The 25,441-nt window shown below is 41.8% G+C and overlaps 1 protein-coding gene across 1 annotated transcript in view; it reads left to right on the top strand.

Moving 5' to 3' along the window:
* rptor (regulatory associated protein of MTOR, complex 1) overlaps nucleotides 1-25,441 on the top strand; it is a 259,618-nt gene that overhangs the window by 217,952 nt on the left and 16,225 nt on the right. Inside the window, exons 17-21 of the mRNA XM_079649716.1 lie at nucleotides 8,361-8,466; nucleotides 15,973-16,087; nucleotides 16,203-16,327; nucleotides 18,445-18,570; nucleotides 21,837-21,884. Coding sequence (XP_079505842.1) covers nucleotides 8,361-8,466; nucleotides 15,973-16,087; nucleotides 16,203-16,327; nucleotides 18,445-18,570; nucleotides 21,837-21,884 — 520 coding nt within the window. The remainder of the gene's footprint in view (nucleotides 1-8,360; nucleotides 8,467-15,972; nucleotides 16,088-16,202; nucleotides 16,328-18,444; nucleotides 18,571-21,836; nucleotides 21,885-25,441) is intronic.

The raw sequence follows: 25,441 nt of genomic DNA, 5'->3' as shown, positions 1-25,441 counted from the left end.
CCACAAAGTCATGCTTTTATCATTTTGAAACATGTGTGAGGGGGGGGGGGCTGTGGCTCAGGAGTTAGAGGGTCGGTCTGCTCCAGTCAGAGGGTCGGCTGTTACCATGTGTCTTTGGGCAAGATACTGAAACTTACCCCAAATTGCTCCCAATGGCATGGCCAACTGTTTGAGTGTCTTTTTCTGGCAGCCTCTGCATGAATGTGTTAATTCTGACTCCTTTTGAGGGGTCGTTAGTCCTGGACAAGCGCTTTATAAAATGCATTTAACAATTGCAGTCCACAGGGTTCCCGCGGGGTCTTAAAAAGTCTTAAATTTGCTAATCTGAATTTAAGGCCTTAAAAAGGTCTTAAATATGACCAAAAAAATAAGAAAGGTCTTAAATATGATTTAGAAGGTCTTAAAAATGATTGGATTTGAAAGGTACTTCTGTGTTGCGATAGCGTCTATATGTGTTTTGGGGGAAATGTCCGGGCTGCAAAGTAACCAGTACGGTAATAGCCTTTCAGTTCCCCCAGACAATTTGTATTGAATTAGATCAACATGGAACCAGTAATCACTAACTTTGTTTCCCCCGGCCCCTCATTGGAGAACACCCAGCTAGTAACCTAGCAACCAAGCTTCAACTAGCGGCAGTCAAAAACTCATGTATCTTCGAATCTACTTACAAATGTATATGGGGAAGTGTAAGTTCAACCGTATTTTGTTGGAAAACATCTAATTTAGTGCTTGGTTGAAACCAGTGGAGGGGAACGTGTTTGAAGCCCGCCGCACCTTTTGCAAAAATAAATTAGCGTTTGTTTTGCTAATGTAGCGTTAGCTAGTGGAGCGTTAGCTAGTGCAGCAGCTCACGCAACAACACCGGGCGACGTTTTGGTCTACATCAACCCTAACGGAGCGTCCACACAGCAGCGTGCGTTGACGCTTGGCGGTGGGCGTGTCTGAAGCTTGGGGAGTCAACGCGACCAACAACCAATCACATGAATCTCCCAACCCTGACATACAAAGCAAAAAACATTCCATGCTGGCTATATATACTGTCTATGCCTGCTCGCTGTCCATTCAATGTTTAAACGAGGTACACTGGATATAAACTCCCCAAACAGGCGAAAACCTACTAGTTTCACCCACTATCTCTGCCACCTCCCTCCATGCCTGGCTCCTCCAGTTTGTATCCCGGTAGATGAACAGAGACTGATCATACAGCACCGGGTGATTCACGACCGCAATGATTATTTTCTCCTCCATTTTATGGAACATAAAAATGACCTGCGGTATGGCTCTCGCAGCATACACACGGTTTGATTGGCTAGCAGTTGTACTGGCAGATTTTCATAAACGGGATTTGATTGGCTGAAGCTTCCGTCGTAGCTACGCTCCCCACAATTCAGTTCGGCAAGCGTGACGTCACCCCATTCAAAGTGAATTGGCAGAAGCGTTGAAGCTTCAACGCACGCCGCTGTGTGGAGGGTCCGTAAAAGCGGAGGTGCTGTTGACGCTAAATACCGTAGCTAAACACCATCTTACAACAGCAACGATGAAATAGTGTATCCAAGGCAGCAGAGCTCTGAATATAGCTCTTGTCTGTCTGTCGCTGTCTCTGTCTCTGTCTCTCTCTCTCTCTCTTATCTTCAGTCATTGTTCTTATGTTGAAAATGAATACATTTACTTTGTAAAGTAATTATGGGACGTATTTCTTCTTTCATAGCAATTTTCCTTTATACTTCATTGCCGTGAAATAGGTCTTAAATTCTATTCAATGTGGTCTTAAAAAGGTCTTAAAAAGTCTTACATTTGAGTTGGCGAAACCTGCAGGAACCCTGAGTCCAGTCCAACGTACTGCTTTAAAGAAATGCAGACATTTCTACACACAATAAAATAGACAAAAAAAAGGTCCATCTTACTTTAATCACTCATTCAAAAACTATTTTTTTTATTCCTCCAACATAAAAACTAGTGATTCAAAAGCAGCTTGGATGGGTTGCTAAGCAACAAAGAATTACTATGACAGGTTTTCAGTTTTCACATAAATATTGATGTGGAGTGGTGTCATAGGTCCAGGTTAGTGAGGCATCTTACAATGCAGCAGAGCCCGAGCCATCTGAGGACAGGCGCATGTGAAGTATTTTGGAAAGTAATGAAGTCCGGTCCCCCCCCCTGTGAGGAAGCACCTGCTGCTGCAGCTACACGCTTCTCCTGAATAACTGAGCACCCCTGATTCATAACTTAATGTCCTCCTGAGGAGAATTTCAGATTAAAAGAGCAGCTTTTGACCGTGCACAGTAGTCTCTGCCGAATTTTGTAAAATGAAATTAGGCTTCCGCCTGTTTGAACAGCCTCAACATGCCTTCCTCCCCAGGGGGGGAAAACAAGTCAGCAGATTATGTTGAGGTTAACCGAAGAAGAAGGGAATTATTTCAGAAAGAGTTAATAATGAGGGTCAGTTAGAGGAGAGAGTTTTGAGGGTAGAATAGGAATTGTATAAGAAATTGATGTGAGCACAGGAGACAGAGCAGCTGATACAGAGAGAAAAGTAGATTCACTTGTAATAAAATATTTACAACTCAAAGACATTCAGGGCAAGAAGAGGGACGGGGGATGTAGAGAGAAAGCAGAAAGAAAGACCAAGTAATACATGAAAGTAAGATAAAAAGAAGAGAATACACGGAGGGCGAAGAGGAAGAACAGAGGTGTTGGAGGTAAAAAACAAAGAAACGTGTCTGAGCGTAGCGAGTAAAAGGAAGATGGAGCCAGAAGAGGCAACAAAAGGTGATAAAAGCACAGAGATGATTGAATGGGACTAGTAAGTGAAAGAGAGGAGAGGAGTTTGCCGTAGCGCGAATCAGAATGCTGCATTTGCAAAAATGTTGAGTGCTGCCATAAAACTCCACTCCAAAGGTGGTGTGTGTGTGTGTGTGTGTGTGTGTGTGTGTGTGTGTGTGTGTGTGTGTGTGTGTGTGTGTGTGTGTGTGTGTGTGTGTGTGTGTGTGTGTGTGTGTGTGTGTGTGTGTGTGTGTGTGTGTGTGTGTGTGTGTGTGTGTGTGTGTGTGTGTGTGTGTGTGTGTGTGTGTGTGTGTGTGTGTGTGTGTGTGTGTGTGTGTGTGTGTGTGTGTGTGTGTGTGTGTGTGTGTGTGCCTCTGAATTAGCCCTGAGCAAAAAAATGCTAACGCACTTAGCATAGAACTCAAGGTATAAATACTTTATTACTTTACGGATCTGCACAAGATATCAGATTAAAGCTGAGATTCCACAGATTCTAGAGGTATTATTATCATCACTGAGCGTCCAAAACTCGTGGCAGGAGAAGCAAACCCAGACATCACACAACGTAGCTTTACGGGACCAAAACTGAAAGTAAGTCTTACCCCCTGATCCCACAGGAAGCGTCTGCGCTGAGCTGCGGCTGCAGCGTTTTTAGCGATCGCGGCCACTCTAGTCAATGGGTGCTATTCCACCAGACCCGCTGCGCCGCGGCTCGAAGCGTCCCAGAAGCTCCTCGCCGCAAGGAATTTCTAAAATATAGGATGAATCCTCTTTTTGACGCGGCGCAGCGCAGACAGGAAGTGGAACGTTCATCCGGCCCAGGCCCATCCCCCAAATAAACCCGTTTGCACACCCCCTTTCACAACACGACACCCAAAATGGACGAAGAGCGTTTCATCATCGAAGTGGAAAAACACACTATTTTGTATGACATAACCCATCAATACTACAAAGACAACGTCAGAAAGGACAAGGCCTGGTGTTTAGTCGGTGGAGTTATTGGAGTGGAAGGTAAATATTAATGTTTTAAAGTTAATGAATACTTGTATGTACAGTACAGAGCCATTCAATAGTTTAACATGTTGTGAAAGTCATTAAAAAAAATGACGCTCCGCTTCCGCAACGTTTTGAAACGCGCCTGGTGGGTTATGACGCAGGAGGAGGCCGCAGCGCGGCTCAGTCGCAGCGCAGCGCAGCACAGACGCTTCCGGTGGGATCAGGGGGTTACCGTTGCTGTTTTCAAAAATCAAAAATCAAAAATTGTGTTCAATGGCATTACAACGCATAAAACGCTGCTGAAGATTAATCCAATGTTAATCCAATGTGTCTGTGTCACTTTGAAATGATTACTGATAATCCACCGTCATATTTATGGCAAAAACTGAGTTATCATATATAGCTGCTATGATAGCTACGAGAGTGTATGACAGCTTCCGGTTTTGGGCACTCTGGCTGCGCATCACTCATTCACCAATGGGTAATGTTTAGATGGATTTTCGTAACTTCCCCTCGTTTCTATTGGCTCTAACGGTTAAAAAGAGATGTCAATCATCAAAATTGACCGGGGCCAGAGATATGGAAAATGCACACAAATGACCCCAGAAGTGTTTTTTTTTGTTTTTTTAAATCTCTCTAAAAAGGTCAAATATCACTTGTTATGCGTCAATCTTGATACAGGGCACTTATTATATGTTATATTTTGGATTCCTAAAGTTTGTAGTCTACTATCCCATCATTCAAGGGTGGTTTTCACTACAATTAATGTTTTTATTTGACGGACACTATCATTTAAAAAGTGTTACTATGTTCAAACTGAATTTTCTTGAAAATAAAAAAATTCTATATTGATTCTGACTTTTCTACATCCAACTCACTGGTTTATCATTGCTTTGAGAAAAAAGATTATTAATTTACCGCTTTTAGAAGTGAAGAAATGGTCATTTGTTCTGGGAAGGTCATTTTCTAGCCTGAGACCTTAAAAACAAGCTTGGGGCGTAACAGGTTAATAAGCACACACTGAAACCAGCATTTAAAATCACACACACTGCAGCAGCTTTTTTCTGTTGTTCACCCTATGTTTTCCTTTATTCATCTGTCAAATATGCACACTAATAGCAAAGGCCTAGTTTTTAATGTACAATTATAATATTTGAAAAATGACAGATCAGCTTCATATTACACTGTGCATATTGAATGTCATGTTAAAGAAAGGAGTCATTAAACTGAAGGCTGGACTAAATCTGTGGAGGCCATTCTGTTACATAAGACTTAGTAATGTCATAACTTTTTTAATTCCCTCTGCTCAACATATGTGATTGCATAAAGTGAACTTGATTACTTGAGTCATTTAAAGTATAGGCATAAGCTTCACTTAACTTTGTACTTAGCTAAATATTCGGGCCTGTAAGGTGATGAGACAACTTGATCACTTTTGTATTAGCAATGATCCAAATGGTCTTAGAAGAAAAGTGTGGGCTGATACTGAGCTGTAGAGGAATAGTTAAGAAAAACAGTTTAAAGGTACTGTTTTAGGAGACTGCCCTATTTTAATATTGACAAAACCATGATGGTCATGTTTTATCGTGCTTTTATCGAGTCAATTCTGTCTTTTTCATTAAGGTCATGGTTTGGGAACCTGACTTTAAAGAGCAGAACCTCTCTGATACCTCATTCACACCAACGGTGTTTCAGGGCCGGTTCGGAGCTGGAGCTTGAAAAGCACCGGGTTTTCCTGTTCATACCGCAGCGGAGCAGCCTCTTAGCTCCGGAATCCGGTTTGTTTCAAGCACCAAAAAATTATCCGGCCAGAGCAAAAGCACCGCATACGTCACGCTTACGTCGAGGCAGGGGCAGGGGCAGGGGCAGGGGCGGGATCAACTCCTGAACAACAACAAAAAGCCGGCGTTTTATCCAGTTTGTACACAACGATGGAGAAACTTAACAAGCAGCAGTGGTCCACTGAAGAGACCAGCTACCTATTGGGAATCTGGTCTTCCAAAGAGGTACAGAGGAAGCTGGAGCACAATCGGCCATTATTGTTGTTGTTGTCGGTGTCAGCTGTAAGGGGTTTCCGCGCGGTTTGGCTTTATGAAGCAGGCACGCAAACGGTTACGTCATGACTCAAACGATGACGCAATGACGCAGCACCAGTCGGACTCTGGGCTGTGTGAGAAGAGCCGGAGCTAAACCAAAGAACCGGTTCTGAACCTGAAAAGCTCTAGCACAGAGCTTGAACCGGAGTTGCGTTGGTGTGAATGAGGTATGAGTCAGATCGTAAAGTGGTTCAGCAGACTGATTGGTGAGCCACAGTTAAACCTGGAGACCCTGTACCTCAGGCAGGTACAGCGGTTATCCAGCTCCATATTAGACCATGACTCCCACCCTCTGCACTCAGAATTTAAAGGGGACATATCATGCTATATTTGCTCAATATATTGTAGGGCCATACCTATATAAAGTATATAAATATCGGGTTTTTTTCAAAATACCAAACAGATCCTGCATTTTAGCCATGCCTCATTTCGCTCCATTTGCTCTTTCCAGCGCTGTTTTTGCAGGGGGCTGATTCTGTGAGCTGCAGCTGACCACGCCCCCCTGCAGGAGAGGGGAGCGTGCTTTGAGATCAGCTGCTGGGCTGCAGCGGGGAGAAAAAGAGATCTTTTTTTTTTTTTAAATCAATAAAATCATTTTCTAAATCCATAAAAGCATTTCAATTAATATTGGGAGTCATGTCGTTACTTTGTTGAGAATGTGGCCATGTATATGTACTACAGCGTCTCCAGCGCTTTCGAGGGGCAATGGCCGGCCGTGGCCCAACCCCACATTCCCCTGATAGGTGAAAATTGACCACTAAGCGGAGCACCCCTTTTGTGATGTAGAAAATAATTCAAATCTGGATCAGTCTGTATCAGATCCGTTGTATCCCCGTTTTTAGAGATTTGGGTATGGAGGAAAATAGAGAGGGTTGTATTTTCTGACACTTGGTGAGTTCCCTGACACACCGGGGACACATATTCATGTATAAAAGACGTACAAGAGTGCATTTTGCATGATAGGTCCCCTTTAAGCTTTTTCCTTGGAGCCGGAGGTTAGTTGTCCCAAAGAGTAGAACGAAGCGGTATAAAAACAGTTTTATCCAGTTTTATTTATGTATTTAATTATGAATGTTGAATGTCCATGTTTGTACTAGTGTTTTCCTTCTTAAATGTTTTGGAAATGTTTTAAGATTTGACGGAGCAGGGTTAACTTGTACTTTTTCCTAGTCCTTTTATTAGAGATGTGTCTGTTGTTTGTGTTTGTTTTTAGAGTCTGTCAGGATGGATCTCTTGTCTTTTTCTCTGCAAACAAAATCTACCTACGGGTACAAATAAAGAACCTGAGCCTGAAGGGTTGCTTACACAATTTATTTCTGAGAACAAAATTAGAAAATCTCTGTGTGTTCTGTATTGAGTATTTAGCCTAGCTTAGCATAAGGTCAGACTGGAATGCATCAAACCTTTCCTTTTAGGAAACAACATAAGAATATCTATATCAATCTTGTCTGTTTTTGTTATGTATCGAGCTGGAGCAGTTAGCCTAGCTTAGTCTAAAGTGTAGAGCAGAATGAAACAGTACGGGGAAATTGGCTCAACCATATTTTCAGAGGAAATAAATAACAATATCAGTTTACATCTTGTTTACATTTGTTATGTATTGAGATGGACTGGTTAGCCAAGCTTAGCGTAAAGAATACACTACACATTTTGTGAGATTTCGTACACATTTCATTGACAACAAAATTAGAAGGTCAATATGAATCTTGTCTCTGTGTTAAGTAGACAGATGGACTGGCTAGACTAACTTAGCAATAAGACTAGAAGTACAGAACTAAGCTAACATATACATACAAATATATATACGTGTTATATTTAATAACTGCCTCTGCATTTGATTACTAGATGTTTTAGTAACATAAAAAATGTTCTTGATATATATGCATGTATGTACTGTAGACAGTAAAATACTTACACTCATATTTCCCTATTTTATTATAACATAAATCCCATATTTATAAGAATTAGAAACCATTATATCTCACCAATCAAAGTTCACATTTTAAGACAGTTCCTAAATGATATCATCAAGGAAACCTTTATTTGTATTTAAATCTTTTTTATTCCTGATGACAGACTGTTCTTATCACTCCAAACAAGAAATCCTTGCAGAGATTCACTTGACTTTTGAGCAGGTACTTCAGATAACCACCTCCAGTGTTGAGTTTATCATCCAGAGAAGAGTTCTGGCTCTTCCAACAGAGGAGGGACCAGAGAGGCCTTTGAGGGCTGTAGGAAATAGGGAGTGAATGACAGGAAAGAGAGGCGAGGAGTAACATCAGAAGGGCCTACAAAAGTGCAGTGATGAGGTGCATCCCTCAATTCAATTTCATTTAAAGGGGCTTGATAGGCATTCAAGAAACAATATTGCCAGAGTATAAAAACGTATATGTGCACTATAATAATTATATGAATATTAACTTATTAATGTAATAGTACGATTATTATACATTAAATATATACTGTATATATAGAGTTCAGTACATTTCTGACTCCTTCTCTCAGATCCCAGAGGAGCATGACCAGGAGAGTCAGGTGAGGATGGAGCGGCAGTGGAGGTTTCTGAGGAACACCCGCGTCAGGAGGCAGAGCCGAAACATCACACACAAAGGTGAGTGACGCACACACTCTAACACACACAATTAGATGAAACATGCATGTTAAAATGATGATTTGTTTCTTTGACATGCTGTACAACAAACATTGAAAGATTCAATAAAGTGTACTCTTTATAGAAACAGTGGATTAAAGTGTAATGTGAATGGGCTATTGTCTTTAAAGACTTTTTTTGTTCAGCTTTGTTTGTAAATCAACACAATTTTCAACATGGTCAGTAACAGTAGCTTACATTCTGTTCACCACCTGCAGAGCACTTAACAGCAAAACGGCAAAGTAAGCGACTAGCTGCTTAAGAAGGAAGCAAGCTAAAGGCTAGCTGGAAAGATCTTTTTTTATAAACGCTAAAAAGAGAGTGAAATTGAGACTGGCATTGGCCGGGTGGCCAGAAACACAACCTCAAATGTTGGTGTTCAAAGTATAAATAAGCAACTGTTTGCAAACGGGTCAGCAGTAACAGCTTTAAAGAGAATAATATCAACGTGCTTAAGAAAATATATTTTACATGTCATATTAGCTGACACTTTTGTCCATAGCGACTTACGCTTTCATTCCGTAGACATGCCTAAAGGAGCAATTTGGATTGAACTATTTCTAATTGATAAGAAGTAGGGCATCCATTGTTATAACATAAAGGCTGGTGATTTATCCGGAAACCATGAAGCGTTTAAAAAAATAACAAAAAATGACCAAGTTTGACCCAAAGTTGCTCCCATAATACCAGCGCTGAGGTTTACCGTGAACCACATGGTAGTGAAAAGGCAAAGGAATTGGCATTAAATATGTATATTTCACTAACTAGAGACCACTGGCCATCAATAAGAGGCATCAATACCTCGATGAAATGGCACAGCACACCTTCACTCACTTTAAGTTGAGTGAAGACGGAAGAAAGTCACTTTGCTGAAGCATGCGCAAGCATAATTCACTTTCATTTTATTGTTGTGGCTTTCAAGGATTTTGAGGCTTGGATTGGGGGTATGAGGTTCAGAGTTTCTACTTTGCTTTGTCATCACTCGACAGCATATATTTCCTTTTTGTCATTTAGCTTCAGGGACCTCATGTTTATTTATTCAGTTTGGTTTGTAGCAACTTTAATTACTTATTAGAACTGCAAACAGTTCTCATTACTGTCCCATGTATTCTGTTACTCCAATAAAAAAGAATTTAACCTTGATGTGCTTTATAAATAAACTGGCCTGTCCTTGGACTCCAAATGCATCAACTTATGTACTTTAATATATTTGGACAGACAGAAGTCCCTGGCTTAGAGGACAGGATTCTTACCTTTTGTACTACAGTCGTTTCTGATAGAAGCTCTACCTACAGTGTGTCAAATAAAGTGCAAAGATCACAGAATATAAGCGCTGAGATTTTGCCAGAATCATGTTGAATTAAATGTATTTAGAGGGGAAATCAGGGTGAACTCCAGACTGAGACACGACCAGGGTGCCCCTTTGTTTCTGACATGAAAGTAAGTATGCAGTGAGGAGGCCGGAGATTGAGTGTAATCTACCCTAGTCAGAACCAGTGAAACCAGAGATGTATGGTCGATACGAATACCAGTGAAAACCAAAGTTCTCAATGCCATTAAAAAAAAAACGGTAAAAAACACAAAAACGTTGTGGCCCTGCCCCCTTTTTGTTGAAAACATTTTCTGTCATTTTACTTGCGCTAAATAAATAGTTTAATTGAAAGAAATAGAGGATCTATGTCCGGTCAGTCTGCCAGTGGATGACTAGCTGGGAACGGCTGACTTAAAGGGAGATTTATGATTAAAATTGACCTTATTAGCATCATAATGTACAGTGCATCCGGAAATTATTCATACCTCTTAACTTTTTTTTTTCTCACATTTTGTCATGTTACAGCCTTATTTCAAAATTGATTGGATTCATTTTTTTCTCAACATTCCACACACTATACCCCATAATGATGTAATTTTTTGCAAATGTGTTAAAAATAATCAAATGAAATATCACATTTACATAAGTATTCACACCCTTTGCTTTGAAAATCAAAATTGAGCTTAGGTGCATCCCGTTTCCACTGATCATCCTTGAGATGTTTCTATAACTTGACTGGGGTCCACCTGTGGTCAATTAAATATATTTGACATGACTTGGAAAAGAACACACCTGTCTCTATGAGGTCCCACAGTTGACAGTGCACATCAGAGCACAAACCAAGTCATGAGGTCCAAGGAATTTTCTGTAGACCTCAGAGACAGGTACTGTATGTATCAAGTAGACCCTCCAGAAAAACGCGATTCTGCGATCGCAGAATTTACCGCATAATCAGCAAAATGGCGCAGATTTTTAAAAGGCCGCATATTTATCAAAAGGCTGCATAATCCCCGCATTTTTCCACACAAAGTTGAGAAGAAAAAAAAGTGAACTCGTCTTGACGTGACGTCATCAGCTCGCGCATCACAGAATGTAAACAACACTGTATAGAGTGAACGTGTGGAGCTCACACGATAGAGAAAACACCAAGATGAAAAAATCGAATCCATCTCATTTACCGACGAACATTTCTACTAAAGACCGGGCAAAAAGTGGGACGAAACTATTCTGCACCCCGTGCAACTGTGTGTTGGAGCATAAGAGAAAATCGACGGTGGCGACCCACTTTGATTCATTCAAACATTCGAAAATGCTTTCTGCTGCTGCGGACAAGAAAGTCAAACAACTCACGTTCACCGAGGCATCAACCTCCAAAACCCTTTCGAGGGCTACAAGAAACGAAGTGAGTAGCCTACAAGATTGAAGCTGGTCAGATAACGAACGAGTAAATGAAAACAGAATGAGGCGGAGAAGTGTGTGTGTGTGTGGGGCGGGGGGGGGGGGGGGGGTGTGTGTGGGGCGGGGGGGGGGGGGGGGGTGTGTGTGTGTGTGTGTGTGTGTGTGTGTGTGTGTGTGTGTGTGTGTGTGTGTGTGTGTGTGTGTGTGTGTGTGTGTGTGTGTGATTAAAATAGCCCAATTGCTTTTACAATAAATAAACATTGAATGTGTTTAATTGAATAGTAAAGGGGTTTAACGTTTGCGGCAGGTTGTGTGTGAGAGAGAATAAATAAGACAGCCCAATATTTAAAAAAATTGTTATTCTTTTCTGGTCTTCATCATTTAAAAATGGAAGATGTTCGAAACCACCAGGGCTCTTCCTAGAGCTGGCTGCCCAAACCAAACTGAGCAAAGGGGGGGGAGGGGCTTAGTCAGAGAGGTGACCAAGAACCTGATGGTCACTCCAGTGTTCCTCTGCGGAGATGGGAGAACCTTCCAGAAGGACAACCATCTGTGCAGCACTCCACCAATCAGGCCTTTATGGTAGAGTGGCCAGAAGCCACTCTTCAGCAAACGGCACATGAAAGCGAAGGACAACCATCTGTGCAGCACTCCACCAATCAGGCCTTTATGGTAGAGTGGCCAGAAGGAAGCCACTCTTCAGCAAACGGCACATGAAAGCCCACATGGAGCACCTATGCCCCTTTCACACCAACGCGGTTCCAGGGCCGGTTCGGAGCTAAAGCCTGAAAATCACCGTTTTTTTCCTGTTCACACCACAGCGGACCCACCTCTAAACTCCGAAAACCGGTGTTTTTCAAGCACCCAAAAATTGTCGGTCTAGAAGCAAGAACCGCATACGTCACGCTTACTTCGGAGGTGGGTGAGATTAACCTGAGCTAACAGTTAAAGGCGAGTACGGCAAATAAAAGTTGTAACAAGCAGTAGTGCTGAGCAAAGTTCTGTTTATTTGTGCCTTACTTTGACCATCCGTTCGCTGTTATTGATCATTATGGAGAGCAGGCAGAAGAGTTGTTTTGTATGATAGCAGCTATCGGATGGAATCAATACATGGGCTGCACAGGTTGTCATGTCCGACTATCACAAGTAGAATCATAATGAAAAGGTAAAATGTGCCTGTAGAAAACGGCTTATGCAACAATAGGATAGCAACAAGTAATCAAGATAGTCAGTTTAGCTTCGGTTGCTATGCTAACCTCACCCATTTTATACCAGAGACATTTTCATAACAGCATTGTGAAGCCAAACAGCGTCAATTCAGACTGAAACACATTCACTTAAGGGGAACTGGGGATATGTATCAGCTGCTTGTGTGACAGTCAGACAGTGAATACTTTGTATTGAGCTAACGGGAGAATACACTCCGGTGGAAGAGCAGCACTACAGCGGTCGGTAAATGCCGCTGAAACACATTAATAAACAATGAACCACGGCACTATGGAGAAAAGTATATGGTGGGAGAATTCGTTCTAATTTAATCTGGCTTTGTGTGATTAAAAGCAACACGATCATCGGCCCAACGCAGCCCCCCTTGTTGTTATTGTGATCGCCGTAGCACCGCTGGGGAGAAAATCAGCAACGTAAACGGTAACGGCATGACACAGCAGAGGCAGCACCAGTCGGGCTTGGGGCGGTGTGAACAAAACAGGGGCTGAAAATAAAAACCGGTTCCAAACCAGAAAAGCTCTAGAGGAGCTAGAACGGGAACCGCGTTGGTGTGAAAGGGGCACTAGAGGACTCTCAGATCATGAGAAACCAAATTGTTTAGTTTGATGAAACCAACAAGGATCTCTTTGGCCTGAATGCCAAGCATCATGTCTGGAGGAACCCAGGCACCGCTCATCACCTGGTAAATACCATCCCTACAGTGAAGCATGGTGGTGGCAGGAACTGGGAGACTAGTCAGGATCAAGGGAAACATCAATGCAGCAATGTACAGAGAGATCCTTGATGAAAACCTGCTCCAGAGCGCTCCGGACCTCAGACTAAGGCCAAGGTTCACCTTTCAACAGGACAACGACCCTAAGCACACGACCACGATAACAAAGGAGTGGCTTTGGGACAAGTCTGTGAATGTCCTTGAGTGGCCCAGCCAGAGCCCAGACTTGATCCCGATTGAACATCTCTGGAGAGATCTGAAAATGGCTGTGCACCGACGCTCCCCATCCAACCTGATGGAGCTTGAGACGATCTGCAAAGAATGATGGGAGAAACTGCCCAAAGATAGGTGTGCCAAGCGTGTAGCCTCATACTCAAGAAGACTTGAGGCTGTAATTGCTGCCAAAGGTTTGACATGCAAAACACGACACCGTAGCTTTAAGGCATCATAAAACATTCTGCACAATCTGCTTAGCACCAATTATTTTTTCTTCACCGGAAAGTGGGCGGGGCCATTATCTCACCAGGCAGTGACGTAGCTTTGCTCTCGTCTATAGGAACCGATGACCACAATGGAAATGTTAAATGTCCTATTTCAAATGTTATTGTTTCGACATAACACTGGTAGTCACCGATAGTTCTCCAGTAAAACGTGTACTTTTACGTTTCAGAATGCCAGCACCTACTTGGTACTAAATTATCGGTTATTTCGACACAGTCAGATACAGCCCCTTTGTGACTCACAGCCCCCCCCCCCCCCACACACACACACACACACACACACACACACACTTTACAGAGCCTTGGGTGCAAGCAAACTCCTCAAGTGAATCCAGAACTTTCTCAAAGAGAATAGCTAACACCCCAACGTCATTGGCAGCCCCCATCCACACACACACATACACTCACACAGTCACGAGGAGATAGGCGTCAGAGCTGAGGCTCTCTCTTTCGCACATGTCTCCCCCCGCTTCCTGAATGCTTGCTAAATTCCCCTCTTTTTTTAAAGAGAGAAGCAGTAGGGTTGCCCTCATTCAGTCTGTTCCCTCCAGATAGAGATGAGAGGGGTGGGGGGGGCTGAGGACAGAGGAGGCGAGACGGAGTCAGTGAGGATAGAAAGAAGAGAAGATGAGCAATAGAAAGATTCTGTCTCGTTAACCTGATTTTACTAGAGTGTTTTTTCCACTTATGACGCAAAACATACCATACAGTCCTGGAGTCCTGGGGTGGTTTCAGATGTTACAGCAGTTATATCGACTGTGTCTTCAAACAGCTCAACCAAAATACTAATCGATGAAGATTATGAAGATTAGGGTCTTGCTCATCTTTTAAACAAAGGCCTCAGAATCTTTTTCCCTCCAACTCCATTTTTTTTCCTTCCGTGAAGAATTCATGATGGAGTTTCCAGATTCTCTCTCATCTCATGACGGTGGTCTCGAGAGTGCTCAGGTAGCCAAGGACAGGCTTGTGTGTTGTTGCCATGACAACATAGTGTTAAGCTATGAACCAGATTTATTTTCTGTATGTTTGGTTTATTTTTCTTGCTTGCCTCCGGTCCTACTGTATAACTGTAATACTTTATTTTTTATTTTTCCCACACTGGTTCATTCATTCCAGTATGTTCTGGTTTTAAAGCTCTTTCATAAAGTAGATATGTATTTTTCTTCTGCTTTTCCTTGCTTCTGACCTGTCCTATTTGCAGCTACAAATCCTAATTTTCCCCACCGGCATTATCAGTCTCATCTTAATTAGAGAATACATTCTTTAATCTGCAAACACCCAAACAACATGCCGAAATTAAAATAATGTGATTTAAAATTTCATCCAAGCACACACTGAAATTACTCACTAAACACTCATAGACACTCAATAATTTACACAACACTGAGCAGGATATGGATAATTCAGACATGTACTAATTTTAATTTTGAAGAAACTATATAGTTGATAAATCATATCAAATAAAACAATGTTTGCTCTAATGTTACACATTTACATTACAGTTTTCAGTGATTGAAACATGTTCTTTGTATGTAAATGAGGCCAGATCTAAAAAAAAAAAAAGCATGAAAACGGCTTGAACAGCTGCTGCTTGAGTCTGTTACTGAGGCTTGGTAGCCACCGAAAATGTAAAAATAGAAACTGATAATATAATATCTTTTCAGGTTTTTTTTTTTCAGAACTCCTGATGGTTATTGAATATTTTTTTACTCCATTAAATCTACCCGACAGCTTTTGTTGCTTTATTTATGTCGTTAATTAGCCAAAACAGAATACAACAAAGAAAGGGAAAATGTACCAGCTTTGATAAAAAACATGAATTCACCACCATCATAATAATGCAGTCATTTTTGCACAGTTAGTATTTTAATTTGTGGTATGTACGATTTTGAATGCGGGACTTTTACTGCTAACATTGTGTTTTACAATTTAGTATTTCTGCTTTTACTTATGTAAGAAGTTGGAGTTTCTATTTCTACCGCAGGTACAGGCAAGTATTTTTCGTTCAAGCAGTTGTAAAATGTCAGGACATTTTATCACGATATTGGTCAGGTCATTACATCATTGGGTTTATTTTCTCTTTGATCATGTGAAGAGCAACCTTTATTATTTTTCTGGCAGCTATTACATTGTTAGCTGTAACAGGAAACCAAATATTTTGTAAATGTACATATTCAATAGGAACAAACAGGCTAGACTCTGGAGAAGCTTCAGGAGGCGGGAAGCAGTAAAAATCAAATCTGTGATTTCACACTTTCTAGACATTCTCCTCCTTTTTACACATGTTCCCATTCTGTCTTGTCTCCCCCCCAACACAGGTGTTTCCCGTCTGGATGATCAAATATTCATCAACCGCAACCCTGGAGTACCATCTGTTGTGAAGTTCCACCCCTTCAACACCTGCATCGCCGTGGCCGACAAGGACAGCATCTGGTCAGAGAATAAAAACCTTAATCAGGCCTTACATGCAAATGAGTCAGATTCCATTTAAAATTCATAGCAGTTTAATCATGTCTTATCCTATGTTGTCTGTGTTTGGTTACTGCAGTTTCTGGGACTGGGAGAAGGGCGAGAGGCTGGACTACTTCTACAACGGAAACCCTCGCTACACTCGCATCACCGCCATGGAGTACCTGAACGGACACGACTGTTCCTTACTGCTCACTGCAACAGGTGAGACACACTCAGAGTAACACTCAGATCTCCTTCACATGCCCCTCGGATGGTCCAATTTCCAGAGTTGAGAAGTCATTGTTCTAATTTGAATCTGTTCATTGGCTATAATTCATACTATGAAAACAACATGGACGCCCCAAAGAAGATTCAAGCCTACTTTACTTCTTTGACTAAGGAGGGGTTTTTTTTGTCTGTTTGTCACGATAACGGAAATGTTGCTGGCCCGACGTTCATGAAACTTGGTGGAACTTTGTGTAGCATGGGCCGAAAAAAGAACTCTTTAACTATGGGGGCGGATGCAAAGATGTATGCAAACCGTGCGAGATATGGCAACAGTGCTAGAATCGTTGCAGTATTTTGAAAAATGTGATCCTGACTCGGTACATTTTTAACCAATTTATTATTATTGAATGCTGCACAAAATCTCCTTATCTGATCCACTCCCAAATGATTAAGGTTCTTCCTTTACCCATGATGCAACCTTTCACAAATGTTCATGATTACCTTGGTATCCTGATCTCAGACAAACCAAGCCAAGAACAGATCCTCCTTGGCTGATCAATTATAAAGAGTTTTCTTGAGCGAGCAGCTCAAATGTTCACACCCACCAGAACTTTGGAAATCGCAACGAGACTCATTCGAGGCAGCAACAAGCCTTAAACACTTGACTCTTACCCCCACAAACACACACACAGCACTCATGTGTATTCATTATCATTCATCAACACAACGCAGCAGTTACCCTCCACGGCTTTGTCTCCATGACCCAGAGGAAGTGTAGAGAACAAGTCCACATTCCAACAGAAACACACATTTATTTAGTTTCGTCTTAACAGCGCTACATTAAACTGAGAGTGAGCGCTGTAATTTATTGCCCCTCTCCTGCAAACTTGATAAAGCTCGGGGGTTAATGCGTTTAGATTCCATCTCATCAAAATGTAATGTGCACTTGTTCGGCTTCTCTCCATCAGTCAGCTGAGGAGGATATCTAGGAAGACATTGGTTATAAAAAATATACAGCATTAAAAAAGTAATACACGGAATGTAAATCAAGTAGAGACTTTTATAGGTTATAATAGCTCTTGCATAAGAGTGCATGTTTTATATTTGTCTCTGTGTCTTAGTGTAGCTGTGTTTCAGCTACACTGTTTATGTGCTGCATTCTCTCTTGATTCTCTGAAAGAGGACATTATGCTCATCTTCAGGTTGATATCAGTATGTAGTGTCTCTACTGTGACATGTCTCCATGCTTTAATGTTCAAAAAGCTCTTACTGTACGTACGATGTGTTGGAGCGCAAGCCAAAAGAAGAGCAAGTACTGCATTCAAGATCTTACTGAAGTAAAAGTACAGAAGCATTGGCATCAATATACTTAAATTATATATATACTTAAGTACTTTAAGTAACGGCTCATTTCAAAACAATTAATTAAATAACTAGATTATAATCATTGCTTCAATCATATGTCACTCACAGCTAGGAAAGGTCATTTTAATTGGGTTATTTACTGCTGCTGGATATCTGAAAGAGGCCCTATGATGCTTTTGGGGGTTTTCCCTTGTCTGTAGTGTGTAGTGTTTTGTGCATGCAAAGGCTCTAATCTAAAAGTTTAATGCAGAGGGAGTTTACACTTACGCTTCTAATGGCTAGCGCTTCAACACATTGTAGGTGATAGGCTAAGGGGAGGAAACTCACGAAGCAGTTGACCAATCACAACAGAGCCGGCCAGCTAACCAATCAGAGCAGACTGGGCTCTGGTTTCAGACAGAGGGTGAAAAGAGGTGCTGCAGCACAGGCAGTATGAGACAAATAAAGAGCTTTTTGAACATTAAAGCATGGATACATGTCCCAGTAGAGACACTACATACTGATATGAACCTGGAAAAGAGAATACGTAACACTTTGAGGCTGGCTCTGTATCTTTTTGTCAGTGTGTGTAATTTCCAACACATGTTCACACACGTTTTTGCATCAACATTTTCTGCACAACATGCACTTCAAAATCCATTAAGAGTACCAACAAGTGTTGTGCTGCACCTTCTTCTGGCTGTTTCTCACTGCATCTCTATTTTTGTCCTGGCTCTTACTCTTCACCCCCTCCCTTCTTTCTCCAGACGATGGAGCGTTACGTGTCTGGAAGAACTTCGCAGACCAGAAGAACCCAGAGATGGTGACGGCGTGGCAGGGTCTCTCCGACATGCTGCCTACCACCAGGGGTCAGCCCGGCACCGGAGCTCACAGTAAGACCACTCTCTAGTCTATCATAACCCCCCCTCCTCCAATCCATACCCCCACAGTACTGCCCCGCCCCTCCCAGTCACACTCAAGCACCGCAAAAATGAAATGAATGTGTCAGGCTGAAAAAAATATATAAATGAATATGACCATACAGCTAAAATAAGGCAAGGCAAGTTTATTCATACAAAACCTTTCAACACAAGGCAATTCAAAGTGCTTTACAAAAATGAAAGACATTAAGAAAAGCAAAGATAATAAAATAAACATTAAAATAAAGAATACATGAATAAAACGTTACAGTGCAGTTTAAGATATGAATAGTTCAATTAAAAGCAGCGGCAAAAAGAAAAGTCTTCAGCCTTGATGTAAAAGTAGTCAGAGTTGCAGCGGACCGGCAGGTTTCTGGGAGTTTGTTCCAGATATTTGGAGCATAATAACTGAATGCTGCTTCTCCATGTCTAGTTCTGACCAGTCGGTCTAGTACTATGTTGTGGTAAACAGTATCAAACGCTGCACTGAGATCTAATAATACTAACACTGAAGTTCTGCCACTGTGCTGTGGTGTGGTCGAAAGCCTGACTGGAACACATCCAAACAGTTATTTAAATGCAAGAAATTACTCAACTGTTGAAAAACTACTTTTGCAATGATTTGAAATAAGGTCCGTCTAAAACATTTATGACAATAATTGAGCTTTGTTAATTTCATTAGTTGAAGTTTTTAAACTTGAATGACAATATAAAGTTAAAAAGGACACAAATTATTGTTTTTAAATGGCAGACACTTTAAACACATGACATGAATGTCATGTCATGTCATGTAATCAGCAACCCCATAATAAATCCCTCCCTCACAGCAATAGAACAGGGTAATTACCAAAGATTTTTATAAAGTAAAATATTTAGATTCAGAAAATTGCCCAGAGAAGTTTGAACTGATGCAAACAGTCGTATTGTAAAATCTAGCAGAGAGCATGAGAGTATGTTCTTTTACAAAAACTGATCTGACCTGATGCAATGAAATGAAACGTGAGATATAAATGGAACTCTGCTTCCACACTGTTGTAGATTATTTTTGACACAATGTGGGCAGCTCTTTATTTTTTGTCAGTTGTCTGGATGAACATTGATCAGTCAAAAATAACAGGATCCAACTTGTTGTCAGCCTCGCCCGGATCACATATGCCAACTCCGTCATACTGTAGGTATAGCCGCATTTCACAAGCGTCTCTCACTGCAATCAAATAAATAGAAAAATAAATAAGCAATGAAAAGTGACTGTTAGATAAGATTAAATGTAAATGTACATAGTTACACATTTTACAGAGTATAAAATAGTAATGTCCGCAAATGTTATCAAAATGTAAACATAATCTGTTCTTGCTTGGCTAAAGCTCCCTTTCCACAATGTTTCTCAGAAATCAGAAATGATCCTCCTAACTGACATAACATAACATCCTTAAAGAGAGAAAAACACATACTTTTTTAGCTAATTGGGAACATTGAGAGCCTAGAGTCAGGCTCTGTTTAAATGTCTATCTGAGCAGAGAGGTGTGTGTGTCTTACATCACTGCAGAGCCACACAGTCACAGTCTGTGGGGGGGCCGCGGATAGACGATACCCTTAACTAGCAGCCTGTCCATCTGACTTTCACCACCCATCGGCCCCGAGAGACTCTCCCCTGCGGAGGACTCTCCCGCAGCGAGATGTAACATTTAATGGCGCGCTCGTTATCCTGGAAGTGTCGTTGGTGACAGTCTCTGTCCGCCTGCAGATGAGCCATCAATTTTAATAAACAGCCGCTCCACCGAGAAGCTTTCACTGAAGAGTCAAGCTTCAAATTCAGGGGTTCAAATGTTGTTTTTACAGTTAGCAAAAAACTGCAATCTAACACAAACATCCCCAAACACCATCTCCCCACATCCTGGATCGATAATCAGTTTAGAGTTATGACCAATGCTTAAAAACATCTCCCAGATAGAGCACAATTATTATGAGCTTGTGTTTTTTTTTTCTTCTTCCATTCCTTGCATTGCCTCAGAGGCATTAATAATGTCCCTGTGGTCCAACAACAGGTTTTCCTCCTGTTCTTCATCAGTGACCCTCTCTGTACTGCCTGTGCTCGTCTGGCTTGTTTCTTTGCCCATTCTTTGACATTGTTTTGTGTTTTTCCCCTCACCTTGAGGGAGGATGAACAAGGCAGCGAGCAGTTTTCCCAACTGCCGCAACAACAAATCTTTCTATTGCTGGTCGTTTTCAGTGATAGAATGAACGTCTTTATTTAATTAGCACACCTTCAAACCAGTTAAATTATTTTAATTTAGGTATTTTTCTTTATTCCAACTCGTCCAAACTTTCATGACAACACACAAACATGCAGATTGTCTTCACCCGGCCTGCTGCGCCCCCTGTGGGCAGCGGTGGACAGTAACTAAGTACATTTACTCAAGTACATTACTTATTTTGGGATAATTTTACTTTACTTGAGTATTTCCATTTAATATCACTTTATACTACTACTCCACTACATTTCAGAGTCAATTTTCAACTTCTTTCTCCATTACGTTTATTTGACAATCATATTAACTAGTTTATTTTTATATATAAATACACAAGATGCAGTACTACTTATCAATTGTGTATTTTCTCTAAAATCGGCTCCAAATTGACAAACTACAATATTAGAATGCTTGTACATATTCTTTATTAATACAATACTTTGAAAGAGCCATCTGCATTCTGGGTACTTTCACTTCTGATACTTTAAGTACTTTTGGATTATAATACTTTATGCTATTGAAATACAGCAATTGTGCAGAATGAGCCCGTTGAATTTTTCAATGGTAAAAATTTTGAACTTTTACTACATAAAGAGGCCCTATTATGTACTGGGGTTTTCCCTTCCCTGTAGTGTGTTGTATAGGTTTGTGTGCATGTAAATGGTCTGCACAGGCTAAAACCCCAAACATCAAAGCATTGAGACATGTAGTAGAGGCACTAAATACTAATAAGAACATGAAAATCAGCAGAATAGGGCCACTTTAAGTACAGGATCTGAGTACTTAACCACCTCTGTCTGTGGGGAAGGGAGTGACGTTCGGTGTCCTGCAGGTGTGGAGGTTGGGGGTCCTGTGCAGCTTCCACAGCTCCTCTTTGTGATGCAGAGGTGTGGGTCTGCATGCACATGGGGGTTCTTTGCTAATGTTTTGCTTGCTTTGCTTTCCCGCTCTCCTTCCTCTCTGCCCTCCTCCTCCGTCCCCCGCTCGCAGGTCTGGCACGAAGGGTATCCATCTATCTTGACAGGAGTAAGCAAGGAGGTGAGTGTCAGCGTTCTCTTCTCTGACTCTTCCCTCACTTCCTGAGCAAAGGCTAAACATCCGGTACACAGCGTGCCCCTTCTTTGTTTTCCTATATCCCCCCCTGACCACCACCCCACCCTTCATCCTTTTATCTGTTTCATCACTTCATCGCTGGCAGCCCTGATTTGTTTCTACAAGTGCTAACATGCCCTGTGCAACAAGCTGTTCTTATAACAAAAAAAAAGAGAAGACCTGCTCCTCTTAGTTACTGTTGTTATGCTGGCATACCTTTGATGTATAGCACAACACATGGTATGAAGTTTAAAGTGCAGGCAGGGTTTCGGATTTTCTTTCTTAGTATTTTTTTAACTATGTGTTCTCATAATGAACTTAACAATTATGATACAACAAGGACTAACTGTTGTCCTCAGCAAATGTAATGCTATTGGTCAGATGTGCAGGTTCTGTACTGAGCCTTTGTTATGTAAATGTAACATCACAGACTATAACCGTGTAAAGTAAGATATACATTGGTATAGTTGTGACTATATACATCCGTATGAAAATGTGCCTGACAATGATCACAGTGGCTCTCTTCTGTCTGTATAATGCTAGAGAACAGAAGTTAGTCTGTGTATTAAAGGTGTGAAAAAGCCTTTGGGTGGCAGCCGTAGTGTGCCAAAGCAAAATCAGGTTTAAAGAGCAACTTCCAGGTTAAAGACACCTGTGAATGAATGTGTAGGAAAATGATGAATACACTAGATTTTCAAAAAAAAAATAGAAATATACACTCCAGTGACATCTGGCGTCGTTTTTGTAAGAAATGTTCACTTCCGCATAAAAAAGCCTCGGCACGTGACCTTCCGCGTGTGACGTAACATGGGGGAAACAAGGGGGAGAGCGGCCGTTGTAACGTATTAATAAACATGGATCCCAATGCTAGTTTCGACACAGAAGACACAGAAGTAGTTGAACATGAATATTCGAATGCATATGACGGACCACAACCTTATAATTATGAGCTTGCTAGGCGTCCAAGAGACCAGGAGCAGCCAAGGATTAGAAAAAATAACGGCCATCGGAGAGAAATTGAGCTGTGGTGTGAGGAGAACCAGTGGAGAACTGGGCAGCTATCTTGGTGAGTGACCGGCGTTAGCTAAAGAATGTAAGTTAACGTCACATCGCAACATTTTGAAGTTAGCTATCATATATCAGGCTATAACTAAAGTAGCATTGATAATATAGTAACGTTACTGGCAGGACTGTTGATACTGATCCATAACAGAAACTAATGCGCAAGTATCAGCCGTATCTCGCATTACCTAATGCAACTCCACACTACGGTGCTGTGTACCGGAGGGGAGACGCGAGATACGGCTGATACTTGACGATCTGGCGGAGAAAGGTTGTGGAGCCTCCGTTGATATGCCATCGTAAATGGCTTGATGGAAAGCAGGTGTGTAGTCGGGGAGGGTGCACAGCTGATTGCAGCAGGTGAGTGGAGGTTGAGCCAGGAGTGACAGCCACCACGCCCACACAAACAACACAGACAGGGGGAAACAAACAAACACAAAGGAGACAGCTGGAGCAGTACAGCAACCACAGCGTTACCTAATGCAACTCCACACTACGTCTTACGGTGCCATGTACCGGAGGGGAGAGAGAGAGAGAGCAGCGAAGGGGGGGGGGGGGGGGGGAGAGATGTAATACAGTTTCCTGATAAAGCTGTGGAGAGTATGTGCTGCAGGGAGGTGGATGCACAACGCACCCAGGAACGAACGCTAGCTCCGGTCCTTTTCCCGTGAGGGAAACTGTGGACTCGATGTCCTGACAGGCTGGTATTTGTGCAACCTGCACAAACACAATACTGCACCATGATTACAAATGGTGAAATACAATGTAAAACTACCGAAAAATACCAGCTCCTGAAAACACAACCACTCAACTCAACGCAACTACTAACTATACCCGCGGTCAGAGAGCGGAGATCATGTTTACCCTTTGTGATGTAATATGACGCGTTTCACGTATGACCTTTAAAAAAAAAGCAGTTTTTAAGAGCAGAGCTCAACATTGCTCCTTTCCCTCTGAATTCCTGCTTTTTCACTTTTTTAATTGTAATTTTCAAGCAAGTTTAAGCATAAATGTAGAAAAAAAATAAACCTGCAAGATGCTCTTTCAACAGAACTGAATGACACTTAAAAGATACATTTCCACGATATGGTGCAGTAATGAGTCATCCAGAAATGAGTTTGCGTTTGAGCATTTATGTGCTCCCTCATAACGGAGTTAACAAACTTTATGTACAGTTCAATGTATTGTTCCTCTGACTGTAGGCCCGAGCAGACCCGGCAGCAGACATACGTCTCTTGGCGGGCATTTGATTTACCTGGGCGGGCCCACCCCGAAACTTACATTTCCCGGGAAATCTGAATTGTCAACGGGGGGCGGGGCTGTTAGACGCTCGAGATTTGTCAATGGGGGGGGGAGGCGCTCGTGAATTGTTGTTACGGAAACAGAGGGGTTTTAGGTTGCCATAAGGCTGTTGACGGTCTTATTATAGGCTACATCCATTGGTTGTTTTTTTGGCACATTTGTAACGCTGTGCCGACTTGGACAAGCACGCAGGCAAACTTGAGGAGCGCACACAGGGTGGAGAGGTGGAGTGAGGGAGAGAACGGAAGAGAGAGAGAGAGAGAGATTGAGCGAGGCAGAGAGCGTGTGCAGCGGTCTGCTTGCGCACAGAGCCGGAGTTTGTGAGAGAGCCGGCTTGAGAGTCAATTTATCTTCAAAATAGAATTGATAGCCAGCCTCCCTTGTCCCTGGCTGGCTTGCTAGCTCGTTGGTAACTGATGTCTTCTAATGTGCCTGCATCTGGCGCTGAGTTGCCATATTCCTTTCATGAACCACTTCCTGATATCCATTGTTGCAGATAAATATAAATGATAATAGCCAAACTAACCTAGCAAGAGTAAACTGACAGGCTGCTGTGCTGCATCTCACTCAAAAACCCACACCACCCAACCACAGGACTCAACCCAGTGAAAAACCAGTCTCGCGCGCAGCCTTTCATTCAGAATTTCATAGCAAAATAAAAAAATTATATTAAACTAATCTTTCAACATAGTTTAAAACAAAAATAAATATTAGGACAAAGCCCTACAAATAACAACAATAAACATAATAATAAAACAATTAAAATGTTGTATTCAGCCCTTAAAACAGCGGGCCCAAATCCTGGATGGGCGGGCCCGGCCCCGCACATCACTTCAACATGTGGAGAGAAAAAAACCAAGACAAACCTGCCTAGATACTTTTTCTAAGCAGTTAGGACAACCACTGTTTTGGGGAGGGATTTTAGAACTGTCAATTGCAGAGCAAATTTGTCTTGAATCCAGAAAATGCGTTTTGAAAGAACAAGAGCATTTGCCTCAAAATGGCTTCTGTCATGTTTGTTTTTTTTAAAGGTTTTAAGCTGGCCTCAACGGTGTCCGTGCTTAATTGGGAGTGTGCTAGTTCTGTGTGATTTTAATAGCATAGAGCCACCCAGTCCGTCTCCGGAGGGATTATCCTGT

Source organism: Notothenia rossii (genome assembly GCF_949606895.1).
Source record: "Notothenia rossii genome assembly, chromosome: 1".
In the NCBI taxonomy this organism is placed as follows: Eukaryota; Metazoa; Chordata; class Actinopteri; order Perciformes; family Nototheniidae; genus Notothenia; species Notothenia rossii.
Note: the sequence above shows the minus strand (reverse complement) of the source record. Positions and strands in the feature narration are given on the sequence as shown.